At 44.6% G+C, this 19,210-nt stretch overlaps 1 protein-coding gene and 1 pseudogene across 5 annotated transcripts in view; both read right to left on the reverse strand.

Annotated features, from left to right (window-relative positions):
• LOC139574241 (proto-oncogene DBL-like) overlaps positions 1-6,848 on the reverse strand; it is a 25,540-nt pseudogene extending 18,692 nt beyond the window's left edge.
• A 3,370-nt stretch (positions 6,849-10,218) lies between these two features.
• LOC139574242 (phospholipid-transporting ATPase 11C-like) overlaps positions 10,219-19,210 on the reverse strand; it is a 63,572-nt gene continuing 54,580 nt past the window's right edge. The window contains exons 28-30 of one of the 5 annotated variants that reach the window (XM_071398636.1): positions 17,886-17,988; positions 15,162-15,193; positions 10,219-14,801 (exon numbers count right to left, since the gene is read on the reverse strand). In XM_071398636.1, the coding sequence (XP_071254737.1) occupies positions 17,890-17,988 (99 nt within the window). In that variant the 3' untranslated portion in view covers positions 10,219-14,801; positions 15,162-15,193; positions 17,886-17,889. Of the gene's footprint in view, positions 14,802-15,161; positions 15,194-17,885; positions 17,989-18,854; positions 18,946-19,210 lie in introns of all 5 variants that reach the window. The other 4 variants (XM_071398639.1, XM_071398640.1, XM_071398638.1 and 1 more) reach the window with 4 other exon arrangements.

A 19,210-nucleotide genomic window follows, 5' to 3' on the forward strand; every position in this document is an offset into this window, starting at 1 on the left:
CATTGGGAAGGACGGGCTCGTGGTAATGGCTGGAGTGGAATGGCATCGAATACGTCAAACACATGGTATGAGCTGTCCTCCCCTCACCAGCCTCCTGTGGTGTACACCAAGCTGTGGTGGCAGGCAGCACTGACTCACTCCTCATTCCACATTCAACAATGTTGAAAGGACTCTACACTGCATGTAACATAAATATACAATGATATAGTGGGATGATTGAAGCCACACTGAAGATTGAGTTTAAAAGTAAAAGTCGTAAATAGTCATATATAATGCTCTGTGGTCGACTAGTTTATGCAACCGATCACTTGATTCACAGTCTCCTTGTGAATAATACACAGTATTAGTAAATATGAATAGGATTTCATACACGCAAAGAGATGCAGTATAAGGAGAGAGAGGAGTTGTGTAGGGAGAGTGAGAGAGAGATATATGCAGGGTAGAGAGAAAGAGGGGGGAGACCGTGTCGCGAGAGGGAGAGAGTGTCCTTTTCCACATCGACGGGGGTAACAGTGTCTGGCGGGGAGTCAGCGAGTGGAGGGGTAATGAGCTCCGCAGATCTCTGGTCCATATTTCATGAGTGTGACTGACACACACACACACAGACATGGGCTGTACTGGGCTGGGCCATTCACACACAGCCATGGCGTATAGGGTTACTGTCAGGTACTGGTTAGTGTCAGGTTGAAGATGGATATCCTTGACTGGTTGAGTAATAGTTAATGTTTCCATGGCTCGAGTGTATCAGCGAGCTTGGAAAGGCCACATGTAGTATGCATAGGCAGTTTCTAAATAGTTCATGGGGGGTAGATAGTGGATGTACTACTGGACACACTGCATCTCTTGTACAGCTGACGTCAACAATGTCTACTATGCAGCTTCACAACCAATGATTTTGTCATCCCTTAATGCGGCACAGCATATGACAGAAGATGCAATTTGTGACTGTAATTTAGAGGCAATCTAATGAGAAAAGGTGAAATATCCTTGTCAGGCTACACATCCATGTCGCTCCAGAAAAACGCCACGCCCACTCTTCTCCACGATGGGTCTGGATTTTCCCCCCTCCCCAACGTCTTTTGGAACGCAAACACATTCTGAACGTTCTGATTGGTCCCTGAAAACGATGGGTTGGGCCAGAGCCAGCCTACATGATGACGTTATCAACTTTGATTGGTTAAATTCGTTAGAGACGATCCAAATCGCTGATTAATTTGTTTTGTACAATGCCCCTCATTTTGACGTCACACAAATTAGTTCCAGGATTGCAGATTTAGACAATGTATGTAGCAATCGATAGAGCAGCGGAATTAAATTCAGGATGAGTCGTCTGGGAAGTAATATCCGGCAACCAGATACAGTGAATTCGGAAAGTATTCAGACCCCGATGCTTTTTCTACATTTTGTTACGTTACAGCCTTATTCTAAAAATGATTTATTTTTATTAATCCTCAATCTACACACAATACCCCATAATGACAAAGCGAAAACAGGTTTTAGAAATGTTTGCAAATTTATTAAATATAAAAAACAGAAACAGAAGAGACCCTTTGATATGAGACTCATAATTAAGCTCAGGTGCATCCTGTTTCCATTGATTATCCTCGTGATGTTTCTACAACTTGATTGGAGTTCATCTATGCTAATTGATTGGACATGATTTGGAAAGGCACACACCTGTCTATATAGGGTCCTACAGTTGACAGTGCAAGTCAGAGCAAAAACCAAAACATGAGGTCGAAGGAATTGTCCGTAGAGCTCAGAGACAGGATTGTGTCGAGGCACAGATCTGGGGAAGGGTACCAAAACATTTCTACAGCATTGAAGATCCCCAAGAACACAGTGGCCTCCATCATTCTTAAATGGAAGAGGTTTGGAACCACCAAGACTCGTTCTAGTGCTGGCCGCCCGGCCAAACTGAGCAATCGGGGGAGAAGGGCCTTGCTCAGGGAGGTGACCAAGAACCCGATGGTCACTCTGACAGAGCTCTAGAGTTCCTCTGTGGAGATGGGAGAACCTTCCAGAAGGACAACCATCTCTGCAGCACTCCACCAATCAGGCCTTTATGGTAGAGTGGCCAGACGGAAGCCACACCTCAGTAAAAGGCACATGACAGCCCGCTTGGAGTTTGCCAAAAGCCACCTAAAGACCCTCAGACAATGAGAAACAAGATTATCTGGTCTGATGAAACCAAGATTGAACTCTATGGCCTGAATGCCAAGTGTCACGTCTGGAGGAAACCTGGTACCATCCCTACGGTGAAGCATGGTGGTGGCAGCATCATGCTGTGGGGATGTTTTTCAGTGGCAGGGACTAGGAGACTAGGAAGGATTGGGGGAAAGATGAATGGAGCAAAATACAGAGAAGTCCTTGATGAAAACCTGCTCCAGAGCGCTCAGGACCTCAGACTGGGGTGAAGGCTTACCTTCCAACAGGACAACGACCCTAAGCACACAGCCAACAACACAGGAGTGGCTTCAGGACAAGGCTCTGAATGTCCTGGAGTGGCCCAGCCAGAGCCCGGACTTTAACCCAATCGAACATCTCTGGAGAGACCTGGAAATAGCTGTGCAGCGACACTCCCCATCCAACCTCACAGAGCTTGAGAGGATCTGCAGAGAAGATTGGGAGAAACTCCCCAAATACAGGTGTGCCAAGCTTGTAGCATCATACCCAAGAAGACTTGAGGTTGAAATCGCTGCCAACAAAGTTCTGAGTAAAGGGTCTGAATACTTATGCAAATGTGATATTTCAGTTGTTGTTTTTTTTACTGGTTTTGCTTTGTCATTATGGGGTATTGTTTGTAGATTGAGGGAAAAAACAATTCAATCAATTTTAGAATAAGGCTGTACCGTAACAAAATGTGCAAAATGTCTTGGGGTCTGAATACTTTCTGAATGCACTGTATGATAATAGGCAACCAAAACAGTACTGAGAGACTTAACAGCACACACACTGCAGCCGCCTTGCCTGCTCCTTACTGTAGACATTATACTATACAGAAGAGCCGCGGCAGAATGCTTGTGCTGCAGGCAGGCAGGCTGCAGTGTTTTTAATATGCGTGCTAGTCTGTGATCCCAGGACGAGACTCCGCCACGGCCCCTCTCCAATCAGCACTCTGCACCACTCATCACATGGTGTAAACCACTCGGTCTCTGCCTGGCATGCTAAACAAGATGTCTGCACAACACACCCAGCCTCCAAAACACGCCTTCTATTTTGCAGCCACACAGCTAGTAAATAATTATTCCCGCCGACTTGATTCATCAAAGCATCCAAGCACCAAAGCCTAGTCAGGTGACTTCACTGAGTAGTGTTTTCTGCTTCAAAGCCCAAATAACCTGTGTTTGTTCTGCCCTGGCCCAGAAAATGATATTCCCTATTAAGCATAAGTGGGTCCTGAGACAGACTCCCAGACAGCTGGACAGATTAAAGGCTCAGGGTAAAGCAGGGCTGGCCAGGCTGTGGCCAGGCATCCTGTCCCTCCTGATGACATACTGTAGTGGTTGATCTGTGATAGTCCTGTGTCATTTGCTGAGAATTAGCCAACCTGCGGAAAATGGCACGACTTGCTTGTTGTAGTCCAACAAGATTCTGGTTCTTTTCCTCCCTCTATTCCCGTGCTCATTTACTCAAGAAACACCCCCCCCCCCAAATAGATGATCATCAACAGAATTTAATTAGTTGTTCTCTGCAAAGGGATTGAGTCATTTAGACGTGCATGGGACACATTTTGCCTAGGTAAGACCCTGACAAGAAGGGTGCCAGACAGCCAGTCAATTTCAATGCTATCACACATGACTGGCACTGCCCATGCCATGAGGCCAGGTTGTGGGCATATTGGGTGAGCTTCTTCCTTCAGCCAACAGTCACTGATGTCTCAGAGGCTACATTGTGTGGAGAGAGAGAGTAAAATACTGCATACGCTGTCCACAGCTCTTGAGACATAGGGAGACAAGCACACACATGTAGTCCCTCAGGTTTACACACACCGCACACACACACCGCACACATATTTACAAGGGCCATGACTGTTTTGAAGTGAGCAGATATTTTTTAACCAACCAGGGCTTTCAGCGTTAAGGGGATTATAGTGGTGGGCTACGGAGAGGGAAAGTGTTGGAGGGAATTCCTCACACGACCATCTGGGCACATGTGAACGTGATTTGTCCGATTTATCATTTAGGTTTCAAGCTCTCTTTTTTGCCCTAGCATCAATATGCAGCAAAGCTAATGTGGGTGGAAATGAAATTTTATTTGTGATATTCTGTTGTGAACTTGGACAGATATATTTTTATAGCTCAACAACTGCACAGACAGAGCTTAGTTTTTATATGAAACATACCGCTTACCAATTGGAGTCTGTTTATCATGTGCCGACAGGTATCGTTGAAGAGGTGTGTTATGGCGTCGCTATGGACCTGTCTCTCAGCCTAAAGACCACATTACTTACTGTGAAGGTTCAGGATTACCTGCAGGAAGCATTCTGGGGCTTTAAAATTATACATTTTTCAAACAACTCATTGGAAACCCTGTATGCCTTGTTTCTTCACACACACACACACACACACACACACACACACACACACACACACACACACACACACACACACACACACACACACACACACACACACACACACACACACACACACACACACACACACACACACACACACACACACACAAGTAAATTATAGACATGTTAAAATACAACCAGGTGGAGGGAGGTGAAGATTTAAACTTACAGGTAACTGATCAGTTGTGTGTGTGTGTGTCTGTGTGTGAGAGTGAGACTGTGTCCGTCTGCAGGTTTTTCCATGGTCAGATATAAAACGTACTGCAGTGCCTCCAAACTCACCTGGTAAAAATAGAACCTCCGGAGGATGGCCTTTTCCCCACCCCCCCAATGTCCCCATTACCTTCACACACAGCCAACACTCCCACGAGGGACAGGGACAACACCTTCACACATGGACAGGGACAACACCACCACACAGGGAAAGTGCAGGGACAGGGTTGGGGACAACCCCGCTTCCCAGGGAAAGTGCAGGGACAGGGTTGGGGACAACCCCGCTTCCCAGGGAAAGTGCAGGGACAGGGTTGGGGACAACCCCGCTTCCCAGGGAAAGTGCAGGGACAGGGTTGGGGACAACCCCGCTTCCCAGGGAAAGTGCAGGGACAGGGTTGGGGACAACCCCGCTTCCCAGGGAAAGTGCAGGGACAGGGTTGGGGAAAACCCCGCTTCCCAGGGAAAGTGCAGGGACAGGGTTGGGGAAAACCCCGCTTCCCAGGGAAAGTGCAGGGACAGTAAACAAGCTAGCAGGGCTCCACGACAACAAAGCAGTGCCAAAGAGGGTTTACCAACACAATCCTACTAGTCCTCTACAGAGTAGAGTATCCAGTTTACTACAGCTACAAATCACCACCATCCAGGAGCAGTACCCAGACTGAGTCCAACAAACTGTCACTACATCTCCAAAGAAAATAGCCCTTTCCTCCTCATGCACTTGATTCCAATAGAAACTAAAGGCTAGAGGAGAATGGTGTAAAAGACATGGGCACTGTTTATCACCTTGTCTGTCTTCTGTAGCATCTGGGCCATGACAGGGATGCAGTGCCACTCGTTTTCATTATTTCATTTTCCAATCTGTCCATCTGGCTGCCCTTGTTCATGACGAGACTTCAAAAAGCTGCGAGCAACCATACAGAACTCTGCCTTGATAGTTTCCCTAATCAACTCAGTCACACAAGACATCTATTTCTTATTACATTTCACTGACGGAACGGTTTGTTTGGCATTTCACCAAACACACCCAGATGTGGAGTGTACTTACAAATATCTCCTCTACGTATGATCGCTATGGATGAAAACTATCCCCCAACTAATCCCTGCATGGCTACGTTGGGACCCACTGCTGGAATGCAGCAGAAACCATCCAATCAATAACACACAATATAGACCTTAAACTGCCATTATGCTTGAAATAGTTTCTATTATGACGCCGTTATGTTTCCATATACCATACTTAACATTGCATTGTATGTCTCCATATACCACGATTTGTATGCCAGTGAGAGGGGGTGATGTACGGGCAGTACAGGAGAGGTACTCACGCTGCAGTGTGTTCTCCAGCTGAGAGCCAGCCTGCAGAAGGCTATGGTAGCACTCCATTTCTCCCTCTGGCTTCTGCTCCTGTTCAGTCTCCACCTGCAGTGAAACCGGGCCCATTCCCTTGCCCCCCCACAGGGCTGGACTGGACACTAGTAGGCCTGGTGGTGGATAACGGCTGCTGTCAAGGCCTCACATCCTCCCGACTATCCTACGGTCCTCTCCGCAGTCCAACACCACTTCCAGGTGGAGGTAGAGAGGAAGCTTCAGCCCACTTGTCCCTGGAGGTCTAGGGATCCAGTCCGGATGCTCCCTGGCGCTGGCTCGGGAATCCTGAGTCACCTTGAGCCGCATCGAGCGCATCCACAGAACCGCACAGAGGAAGAAGTGAAATATATGGTAGGTTTTCTGGCTACTGTGTACAAGGCAGAGTCCTGCTGCAATGAAGCACTTCTCCCTCATACACACACACAGAGAGAGAGACACAGAGACAGAGACAGAGAGAGAGAGAGAAATACACCCTCACATCTAGAGTCCAGTGGGGGAGTGCCTTGTTCTAAACTGCAGCCACTAACCCCGAATGACATCCAGTCTGCCACGTCAAAATAAACACTGCCCCATCCGTATGGCCACTGGGGATTCTCGCCCGCTCTCTCTCTCTCTCTCTCTCTGTGCCCTCCCCTTATCCCTCTCCGTCTGGGTTTTAGTGCGTCAGCTCTGCCGCTGCCGAGGCACAGTGACTCCAGTCCTGACACACTGCCAACTCCCTCCCAACTTTCTCGCTCACTTAAGACTCCTCCTTTCTGTTTTCCTCGTCTTAGTGGCCGTTAGATTCCTGTAGCAGAATGTGGGCTGATGCCACAGAGCTCTGAATAACTGACCTCATGCAGACAGTATCATGCTGGGCTATCGGACACTAGAGTCATTCCATGTCATTTCAGCAAGCCATGACAATTGTCTTGTATGGTTAGAAACATTTCTGCAACATTATTTTGTTCAAATATAATTTGATTTCTGAAACGTCAAGCTTATTGATTGTAACCAAATTGGCAATTTTAAATGTAATTGACTCATTTATTTAATAAATATAGTACCTTACATCCGATTTGGACAACTTTTTTTCTAACGATGAGTAAGACATGAGGAATCCAAAACAAACGGTCAAACACCACCCACCCAACCCAACAACGAGTATACCTGTTCTCTATGGCTGACAAGTAGTATGGAGCTGCGGCTCAGAGCATTGTTTCTTCATCCTATGTAATGTATTCTCAGTGAATTTGGTGATGTTTCCCCCCACCCAACTGTTCAGAGAAATTAGTCACTGCTGTTAGGTTTATGTCCCATCCTACATCCTGATCATACCAGGTTCTGACCACTAGATGGTGCTGTTCTTGCTATTAAGTGATACATTTTAAGAATCCCCCTCAATGTTAAAGGGATAAGTCACCCAAACCACATATTGGTTCTCTTACCCTGTAAACAGTCTATTGGCAAGGTATGACAGCCAATCTTCTAACTTTTTTTGTACCAAATTCACTGGGAATACATTACATAGGATGAAGAAGCAATACTCTGAACAGCTCCATAGGGCGGTGCACAATTGGCCCAGAGTCGACTGGGTTAATGGAGGGTTTGGAGGGGTGGGCTTCACAAGTAGGCCGTCATTGTAAATAAGAATTTGTTGTTAACTGACTTGCGTAGTTAAATAAATAAAAATACTACTTGTCAGACAGAGAACTGATACTATATAAACTCATTGTGGGGGTGGGATGTTGGGGGGGTTCGTTGGTGGCTTTTGACCATTCCTTTGAATTCCTCATGTCTAACTCATTGTTAGTAAAAAGTTTGGTCCCATATCTGATGTTAAGTACCACAGTTGAAGTCGGAGGTTTACATACCCTTAGGTTGGAGTCAATAAAACTCGTTTTTCAACAACTCCACAAATTTCTTGTTAACAAACTATAGTTTTGGCAAGTCGGTTAGTACATCTACTTTGTGCATGACACAAGTAATTTTTCCAACAATTGTTTACAGATTATGTCACTCATAATTCATTGTATCATAATTCCAGCGGGTCAGAAGTTTACATACACTAAATTGACTGTGCCTTTATTAAACAGCTTGGAAAATTCCAGAAAATGATGTCATGGCTTTAGAAGCTTCTGATAGGCTAATTGACATCATTTGAGTCAATTGTATTTCAAGGCCTACCTTCAAACTCAGTGCCTTTTTGCTTGACATCATGGGAAAATCAAAAGTCAGCCAAGACCTCAGAAAAACCTCAACAAGTCCACATCCTTGGGAGCAATTTCCAAATGCCTGAAGGTACCATGTTCATCTGTACAAACAATAGTACGCAAGTATAAACACCATGGGACCACGCAGCTGTCATATCGCTCAGGAAGGAGACACGTTCTGTCTCCTAGAGATGAACGTACTATGGTGCGAAAAGTGCAAATCAATCCCAGAACAACAGCAAAGGACCTTGTGAAGATGCTGGAGGAAACGGGTACAAAAGTGTCTATATCCACAGTAAAATGAGTCCTATAATCGACATAACCTGAAAGGCCGCTCAGCAAGGAAGAAGCCACTGCTCTAAAATGACCATTAAAAAAAGCCAGACTACGGTTTGCACTGCACATGGGGACAAAGATTGTACTTTTTGAAGAAATGTCCTCTGGTGTGATTAAACAAAAATAGAACTGTTTGGCCATCGTTATGTTTGGAGGAAAAAGGTGGACTTAAAGCTTGGTCGCAAATGGGTCTTCCAAATGGACAATGACCCCAAGCATACTTCCAAAGTTGTGGCAAAATGGCTTAAGGACAACAAAGTCAAGGTATTGGAGTGGCCATCACAAAGTCCTGACCTCAGTCCTATAGGAGATTTGTGGGCAGAACTGTAAAAGTGTGTGCGAGCAAGGAGGCCTACAAATCTGACTCAGTTACACCAGCTCTATCAGAAGGAATGGGCCAAAATTCACCCAACTTATTGTGGGAAGCTTGTGGAAGGCTACCTGAAATGTTTGACCCAAGTTAAACAATTTAAAGGCAATGCTACCAAATACTAATTGAGGGTATGTACACTTTTGACCCACTGGGAATGTGATGAAAGAAAAAGTTGAAAGAAAATTCTCACAACTATTATTCTGACATTTCACATTCTTAAGATAAAGTGGTGATCCTAACTGACCTAAGACAGTGAATTTCTACTATGATTACATTTCAGGAATTGTGAAAAACTGAGTTTAAATGTATTTGGCTAAGGTGTATGTAAACTTCCAACTTCAACTGTATATTTATTGTATATTATACAAATCCTATAAATGTAAATGGCCAATTTGGATGCAATCAATTAGCTTAATTTAACATAGATCAAATAATGCTGTATTTCAACAAAATAATGTTGCAGGAATGCTAATCTTATCTGTATCTAACAAACGCTTTCAGAACAACCCAAGATGACGGATGTCGAATTCTCTCGTGCTTTTTGAGGTGGAACCTGCTACTTTTAATGCGCCCTCCTACTTAACCTTCTGATACACACACAGAACCATGTGCTACACGTTAACGTGTCAATCGAGGCATAGTAAACAGCACATTATTCTCCCTTGCTCTAAGCCAACAAATTGTTCTGCCCATGCAAGTGCACACACCGGACACATTCAAACAAAAGACACAGGAAAATGAACAGGTGTCATTGTGCACATAGTGACAGCGCTTCACTCATCCCTAAATCTCCCCTCAACCAATCAGGACTCAGGCACACAATGTACACATATATCCACAGAGGGAGTACAGTACACACAACTATACAAACAAACCCACAGAGTAGGTCACTCACAGGGATGTGGTGTGTCGGGTGGTGCTGTGGTGGCAGGTTGACCTGTGGGTGCAGTTGGCGGTGGTCTGAACCCTACCGTGGGGCTCTAGCCTTCAGCCGCAGCACGGTCGTTCCAGTTAAGCCTCTCATCTACCTCATTACCACAGAGTATCTGCCTAGTCTGGCCACGCACACCCCCCCTCCTCCCAACAGACCTATCTTAGTATGCTTGTTGATACACAAGATGACTAACATACCACAAACTCATTAATAAAAACAGAACAAGTTTTCAAAACAGTGTTTTATTGCAGAAAAACTGTTGAACATACTGGTCTTAAAGTGGTACATTCAGATCGGACGTTCAGAGTGCCGAGGCTGGAGACTGAGGGGCCAGATGTGAAGTGCCCATTTTGTGCCCGCCTGAACCTAAGGCACCCCACCACAGCAGTCACCCGCGGACAGGGTCATTCTCCACATTCACCCAGCCTCTCGTGCTTTTTTTGGACGTTTTGATTATTCTTACAAAAAGTAGCTAGAAAAAGGTTGCATTTAAAATACAATCAATTATTTTACGTATTTTGTCAGGCCAAACATGAGTATCCAATACTTTTTTAAAGCATTTTAAAATAGCATCTCTGATGTAATGTTAAAGGTTTGTTTTTGTTTTTTAAAACATACAGAAAGTCCTCCTCCTACCCGACTGACCTAGGACACAGAGCCCAGGTAGGTGAAAGTCCACCGGCGTCTTCACGTTAGTCTGAGCACAGTCCATACTCCTCATAGCTTTAGTGTTTCAAAAGGAAACGTTACAAAGAGTTCCCCGTATTACAGCCATCTGGTGTAGACAACCCTCTGGAAACTCTAGACCCTTGAAGTCAAGGTAAATATATCATTTTCTCCTCCACAAGATGGTACAGTATGTGACACAGGCAGTTAACACACTGTTCCAAGGCCGTCATTGAAAATAGGAATTTGTTCTTAACTGAAAGTTAAGTTAAATATGAGGTTGATGGAAGTACGGTAAATCACATTTGGCATGGGAGCCATGTCTTGAATTCTGCCAAGTGTGACAGAGGGGAGGGGGCACCAGGCTGCACATGTTCAGTATGTCACAGGTCATGTACAGCCCTCATGTAGCTATTACAGTATCTCCAACCACTAAGGAGCTGGAATGGAGCCCATCTGGACTAAGGATACTCAACTTAGGAACTACAACCATCAGTGATGCTAATCATCATATGAGGAGATACTGTAATAGCTACATGAGGGCTGTACACGACCTGTTATGGCATTTAAGAGACTAAAGAGGTGCCAATAGGACACCTACTCCCAGGCATATCCCTCTTTGGTAAACATTGAAGAAGCTCCATTCCAAGCCTGGATATGACTGAACTGATCTAACCAGTGCTCTGATCTGACCTGCGACCAAACCGGTGGAGGGAGAGGATATAGTAGAGGTGTAAGGTAGGAGATACCTGCAGGGTGCGTGTGCGAGATACAGATGATATGGGTTGGCACTGGGCACACATCTGGTCTGAAGTGACACAGGCATACTTTAGAAGCACAACGCTGATCATTCGCTACAACAACAAAAAAGATTCACGTAATAAAAATATACAATTTGTGAGTAAAATTACACAGAACAATAAATATGTCAAATAGATTTTCACATGTTCCAAAACATCTACCCATATAGTGTCTAAAAGTGATTCAAAATCATGGCATGTAGAAATGGAATGTATAAAGCACTAACGCTAGAAGTCAGAACCGTCTTTCTGTAAGAAACCCATCTCAGACATCGTAAATGGAGATACATGAACATCTATGGTAGCAGGTGGGTAGAAAGCCTCACAGTGGCATTACCTATGGTGACAAGAAAGAGGAAGTCTGAAGTTGGGATCTTTACCCACCAACATCAGCACACCTTTGACAAACAACACTAACTGGTAATGGGACATAGATCACTCATTTTAGGCTTTTAGTGCATGTTTGGATCCATAGGTGTGTGCGCGCAGAACACAGAACTCCTGAAGTCCTTTAGAGGACAGGTCATGACAACCACATGCTAAATGTACAAGGTACAGTGGGGAGAACAAGTATTTGATACACTGCCGATTTTGCAGGTTTTCCTACTTACAAAGCATGTAGAGGTCTGTCATTTTTATCATAGGTACACTTCAACTGTGAGAGACGGAATGTAAAACAAAAATCCAGAAAATCACATTGTATGATTTTTAAGTAATTAATTTGCATTTTATTGCATGACATAAGTATTTGATCACCTACCAACCAGTAAGAATTCCGGCTCTCACAGACCTGTTAGTTTTTCTTTAAGAAGCCCTCCTGTTCTCCACTCATTACCTGTATTAACTGCACCAGTTTGAACTCGTTACCTGTATAAAAGACACCTGTCCACACACTCAATCCAACAGACTCCAACCTCTCCACAATGGCCAAGACCAGAGAGCTGTGTAAGGATATCAGGGATACAATTGTAGACCTGCACAAGGCTGGGATGTGCTACAGGACAATAGGCAAGCAGCTTGGTGAGAAGGCAACAACTGTTGGCGCAATTATTAGAAAATGGAAGAAGTTCAAGATTACGGTCAATCACCCTCGGTCTGGGGCTCCATGCAAGATCTCACCTCGTGGGGCATCAATGATCATGAGGAAGGTGAGGGATGAGCCCAGAACTACACGGCAGGACCTGGTCAATGACCTGAAGAGAGCTGGGACCACAGTCTCAAAGAAATTCATTAGTAACACACTACGCCGTCATGGATTAAAATCCTGCAGCGCACGCAAGGTCCCCCTGCTCAAGCCAGCGCATGTCCAGGCCCGTCTGAAGTTTGCCAATGACTATCTGGATGATCCAGAGGAGGAATGGGAGAAGGTCATGTGGTCTGATGAGACAAAAATAGAGCTTTTTGGTCTAAACTCCACTCGCCGTGTTTGGAGGAAGAAGAAGGATGAGTACAACCCCAAGAACACCATCCCAACCGTGAAGCATGGAGGTGGAAACATCATTCTTTGGGGATGCTTTTCTGCAAAGGGGACAGGACGACTGCACCGTATTGAGGGGAGGATGGATGGGGCCATGTATCGCGAGATCTTGGCCAACAACCTCCTTCCCTCAGTAAGAGCATTGAAGATGGGTCGTGGCTGGGTCTTCCAGCATGACAACGACCCGAAACACACAGCCAGGGCAACTAAGGAGTGGCTCCGTAAGAAGCATCTCAAGGTCCTGGAGTGGCCTAGCCAGTCTCCAGACCTGAACCCAATAGAAAATCTTTGGAGGGAGCTGAAAGTCCGTATTGCCCAGCGACAGCCCCAAAACCTGAAGGATCTGGAGAAGGTCTGTATAGAGTGGGCCAAAATCCCTGCTGCAGTGTGTGCAAACCTGGTCAAGAACTACAGGAAACGTATGATCTCTGTAATTGCAAACAAAGGTTTCTGTACCAAATATTAAGTTCTGCTTTTCTGATGTATCAAATACTTATGTCATGCAATAAAATGCAAATTCATTACTTAAAAATCATACAATGTGATTTTCTGGATTTTTGTTTTAGATTCCGTCTCTCACAGTTGAAGTGTACCTATGATAAAAATTACAGACCTCTATATGCTTTGTAAGTAGGAAAACCTGCAAAATCGGCAGTGTATCAAATACTTGTTCTCCCCACTGTAGATCCAGGTATCCTGGTTAAACATGTCTCAATGTAACACACACAGGTTGCTTTGAGGCCATGATTCCCATCCAGTACAATTGTGCTGCTGGGCACAGATACACACACTCTCTCAGCAACATAGTTTGAAATCATTTGGACGGCGCTGGGCATGACACTTGCATCTCCCCAGCTCAGACACATTTTTGGCATCAAGCTTTAGATATTCAAACAGGTTAAGCGATACACAGCACATATATTAATTTAATACATTTGGGATTTTCTTAAACGATCACCAGCCTTAAGGTGGGAAGATTCAAGTCATGCAACAAACACCGAACCAGGTAGAAATGTTGGCAAGCACAACTCATTACCAGTCATTTCGATTCATCACACACTTTGGGGAGATGGGAAAATAGAGACTTAACCCAGTAGGGGGTTGTGCTCTAAACACTCAGTATTCAAGGCAAAGACATTTTGAAGACATCCAGTAACCTGTGTTCAGTGCAGTCTGCCCTGAGTGAATATGCTCTCTTTGCATTGGACTTGACTGGATTGGAATCATGTAACTTAGAAACTATGATTTGGATCTGGTGCAGTGGAATTTTTGTTTCAGAAAGTTAGGTGACATTTGCTTAAAAAAAATAATACAAACCTTGCAGAAAAATACAAAACAACAAGTGGAATGTGGCATTCATGAGGCCTCCTTAGTTTCATGCAGATGAATCATTCTGGGACAGTGGAGGTGTGGCTGCATGTTAGAACACAGCCGACCGTAGGAGTACTTCTGACAAGGCAGCCGTGTACGCATTTCCCCCCCCCGCAATCGTAGTATTCAAAGGACAGAAAAATAAACTCCGGAAACTCATGCCTCTCATGTTTGAACAGTCCAGTAAAAACGTGGTAAAAATGGCCTGTGCTGCGTGGGCCGGTGGTGCAGCAATCTGCACTGCAGACATGCAGAGGGAAACAGGAAGAGGGGGAAGGACGGAGGGAGCAGTGGAACAGAGGTACTCAAAACACTGCTGGAGTCATCCCTGGGGTCTTTTATCATTTCTATTACGTTGTTTTCCATTTTCTTTTTAGATCAGGCAAAAGTTCAGGCAGCCAGAGTGCCATGGGCAGGGTAGTTGATCCTCCTTTGTGCCCTTTACTCCCGCTCCTTCAGATGCTTGTAGGACAAGGGCGTGACGGCAGCGATCTGGAGAGGACATACAAAACACACACACAGAAGTCAGTCCACCTCTATAAACAGAAACCTGCTCCTGCCAATTGCCAACCACTGGATGGTGGCAAGACCCAGCCACACCATGACACCGACAGCATTAAAAGGATAGGATGCCCTCCCCAGGTAGAATTGACAACATACCCCCAGACAAAATCGATTGGACACACCTCCCCTGAAAACAGAGATCAGCTGGAATCTATCATTGAATGTCTATTGCTCTGATTGAACGTGATCGTCAACCAGGATTCTGGTGAAGTGACGGGAACCCAAGACACCCATGACCATGAGCAATAACCGAGGGGTTAGACATGCGAGATTAGCCCCTTGTTTTACCTGGATGTCTGTAGGAGTCCGTCCTCTGAAGGCTGGGAAGAACAGATAAACAGGTTAAATGAAGATGAGGGATGGGAGCGTAAAGCCTGGTGTTAACACTTCACTGCCATTCCGATAAATGGAACCCAACCCTTCAGACGACGGCCAGTTCGTTGACGTAGTAAGCTCAACATTTAATATACCTGGCAAAGCAATGGCATAACATGCAGTCAGCTAAGCTCGATAGTCGCCACTTAGAATGAAGTACTTGCAAATGAAAAAACACGAGGCGCCAGTGACACACAAGCATGTTATTGCACATGCAACCAGGGTAAAAAAAAAGTATAATACAACCACCACATAAATGACAACGCCATGAGGGGAGAAATAAAAATGGCAGATGACGAGGTCTGCAATGTTTAATTACATACATGGAGCCGAAAGAAAAACCAAAACAGACTTACTCACATTCACCCTTTTAACATGCACACAAACTGATGACACAGACAAATCCCCATCCACGGGAGACTTGATACTTTATTTCAAAAAGGTAACATGAAATCATTAAAAAGAGCACATGCAAGGACACAATGAGCAGTTTGTCTACTTGGAGGCTGAAAGGAGCATTCATCATTGTCCTGGCGACGCCTTAAACTTAACTGACTGAATGTTAATCTAAATCTTTTGACTTAACTTTGTCCATAAGGACGTACAGCATGTACAGGTAACTGCAATAATTAAAGGACACACCATAGTGTCTTCATAGGGCATTGGGCCACTACGAGCCATCAGAACAGCTTCAATGTGCCTTGATACAGATCAGGGATGGGCAACTTTCATGGGGCGGGGGACACAATATATAAACTCATCATGAGGGGTCGCAGTTGCTCGTGGGTCTGTGACCCCAAATCCATACACCCCCACCCCCACTGTGAGCAAAACATTTTAGTGAGAAATGTTTGCAGTTTTTAATATTATTTCAGAGTGAGACTGACTTACAAAATCAATGGGGTCCCCCGCAGCAACCAATTTTGAAATTGCACCTCGTGTATTCTACTATTCTAACTCGCAACAGTAAGTTGAGACCCCGCCACAGTTCCATCCCTGGGATAGAGTTCCAGACACTTCAGAATCTATTGGAGGGATGGGACACCATTCTTCCATGAGAAATTCCATAATGAGGTTTTGTTGAGGTTGGAAAACACTGTCTCAGGCGCCGCTCCTGATTCTTCCAGAAGTGTTCAGTTGGGCTGAGATATGGTGACAGACACATGCTGAGCGATTATCTGAAAAGTTGGTCCTTTTTGGGATTTCAAACTAATTGACTAATGTCAGTTAAATTATTTTTTCCCTGTGAGCTCAATGTCAATATTTTGCAGTTTCTCTAGAGATTAATCAGATCAAGGCCAAACTGTGCGACGTAGTAGGGAGTTGTAGTTTCCAACGAGCAAATATTATAAATAGTTTAGAGCAGAAAACGTGATAATTAACTACAATCCATTGTGCCTACGTGTCCGGTCTGTGTTTATTTTACACCTGCTACATTAGGTTAGGGGCAGCAGGTAGCCTAGTGGTTAGAGCGTTGGACTAGTAACCGAAAGGTTGCAAGATCGAATCCACGAGCTGACAAGGTAAAAATATGTCGTTCTGCCGCTGAATAAGGCAGTTAACCCAGGCCGTCATTGAAAATAACAATTTATTCTTAAACCCAGGCCGTCATTGAAAATAACAATTTGTTCTTAACTGACTTGCCTAGTTAAATAAAGGTTAAATAAAATGTAAAAAATTGTGAGGGGCAAACATGGAGAGAAGAGATAGAAGAATGCTTGATTGAGGGGGATAGAGAACAGTTGCTTCTGCGAGGTGTCAACCTGAAAATATATCCAAGTGTGATAGTTGGTATTCAGCAGTCATTAAAGTTTGCCTTATTTACTTTGAAGAACTACTAAAATAGTGATTTTGTCAGACAGCATAAGCAGTAGCTCTATAGAGATAAGATGACTTGGAATGAAATAATAAAGTCAAATAAAATATTTCTGTTGTATATATTAAAGTAATGTGAATAAATGGTTAAAACTGTAATGGGCAGTCACTACCATCGACATTGATTAATTGTTTTCTTCTGTGTTGTTAAAGCATTCAACCCACAATGCATTTCAGGGAAACCGAAAACCGGATTATTTCATCTAACGAAACCTATTTTTTTTTAAAATGCTGTAATCCCCCTACGCTCCTTTGAGACCCATCTTTACAAGTCACTGAGCTCTCTTCTGGCCATGGTAGCAAAAAGAATGGATAACTGGGAATTTGTATAACTGCCCCTAAGCATGATGGGATGTTAATTGCTTAATTAACTCAGCAAGCACACCTGTGCGGAAGCACCTGCTTTCAATATACTTTGTGTCCCTCATTTACTCAAGTGATTCCTTTATTTTGGCAGTTACCTGTATGTACACATATCACAAGCAAAATATGACGCAGACATTATGACGAACACACTTTTCAGCCAACCAATAAGAGTTCAACACACAGGAAGTATGGGTTATGGTAAGTGATAGAGGGCTGAACCGAGTTCTTAAAAAAGGATCCTCATTCTTGAAGGCACAGAAAGCAGGATTTGGAGTAGAATACTCGATTCTGGTTACAGTTAAGGGGTAATGGGCCCCGGCAGATATAGGCTGCTAAAGGGTTTGTTTCGGGGGTTATCTGATTGGTTTAACTAGGCCGCAGAGTTGGGGCTGGTACCTGTTCATAGCATAGTATTGGACTCGTCTGAAAAGGTTCGCATTAGCAGGGGCCTGGCTGAAGAGCGGGTTTCCCCCTCGCCCGACTGAATCACCGGCTTCTTCTGGAAGGGTCAGGCAAGAGACACTAATGACACCTCGGTGCTGACAGAGACTTACAAGACAGCAAGTGGACAATGTAATGTCGTTTAAAACACACATACTCTCCCTGGCGAATACGCTCTCCTCAACCTAATGTTTGTCAGGAGGGACAAGTCAATGTTTAGGAAGATCTCGTTGTTTAAGTGCTGTTAATCTCTATTCTATAAAGGCCAAACTAAGCTAATACACATTATTGGTACAGCCTTCCAAATACTTCTGACTTCAGACACGCATTTAGAGCAACACACATCTCTGTAGTGGCCCGTTGCGGTTGTGGTGGGGTCCAGGGTACGGGGTTGTCTGGGGCACACTGGCATGCAGGTTAACCTCATGTGTTGGCGTGCCGCATTCAACTGGACAGGCATGCAGAGACAGCAGGCACAGGGGCAACACAGGCAGCTAAGACACAATGACCGATGCACTCGGACATACTGAAGTAGACATAGCACGATGCCATGATTTCAGCACCAAACCAAACACAACAGTTGCTGGGTAAGTGACAGAAGGCAGGGCATTGGGCAATCCAGCATTTACATAAAGATTCTCAAATTGTCCTGGCATAGCAAAATGGTACCACCCAGTCTGGACAGCGGTTAGAACCTTCAAAAAAAAAAAAGTAGCATCCATTTAATATCACTATGATCTAAACTGGGAACCTCTAGAAGGCCTAACCTGTCAAGGGAGGGCGGATGCTGGGTGTTATAGGACACCACCTGAGTCATGTTAAAGGCAGGAAGAGGGAGGGGGAAGAATCTGGCAAGCAGGACAGGATAGATAGGAAGAGAGGAGAGAGGAGGTAAAGAGCATACAGAGAGAGAGAGAGAGAGACCTCAGTCACTCCAGGAGAAGCTGTGAGTGCTGGCGGTCTGCGACAGCATGAAGATAGTGGACGTTCCCGACGAAGGAAGCCGTTGCTTGATCTGCAGCAAAGCAGGCAGGATAGAAAGAGAGAAACAGAAGAGGCGACAAAAGGGAGTGAGACAGAGGGAGAAAAAGAGTAGAACGAATGTATTAAAACAGAACATTGGAGATAAGTGGGGCAAGAGGGTTGGCCTTTGCTGCTGAGGCCCTAGAACTTTCAACAATGTTCCTCATTGGTATCAGGTTAGACTCTTGCCATTAGAAGTGTATTGGTATTGTGGGTTAAATGTAACTTTTCTTGGCCTGAATTAAATGAAATGTTAA

Source organism: Salvelinus alpinus, chromosome 4 (assembly GCF_045679555.1).
Source record: "Salvelinus alpinus chromosome 4, SLU_Salpinus.1, whole genome shotgun sequence".
Taxonomy (NCBI): domain Eukaryota; kingdom Metazoa; phylum Chordata; class Actinopteri; order Salmoniformes; family Salmonidae; genus Salvelinus; species Salvelinus alpinus.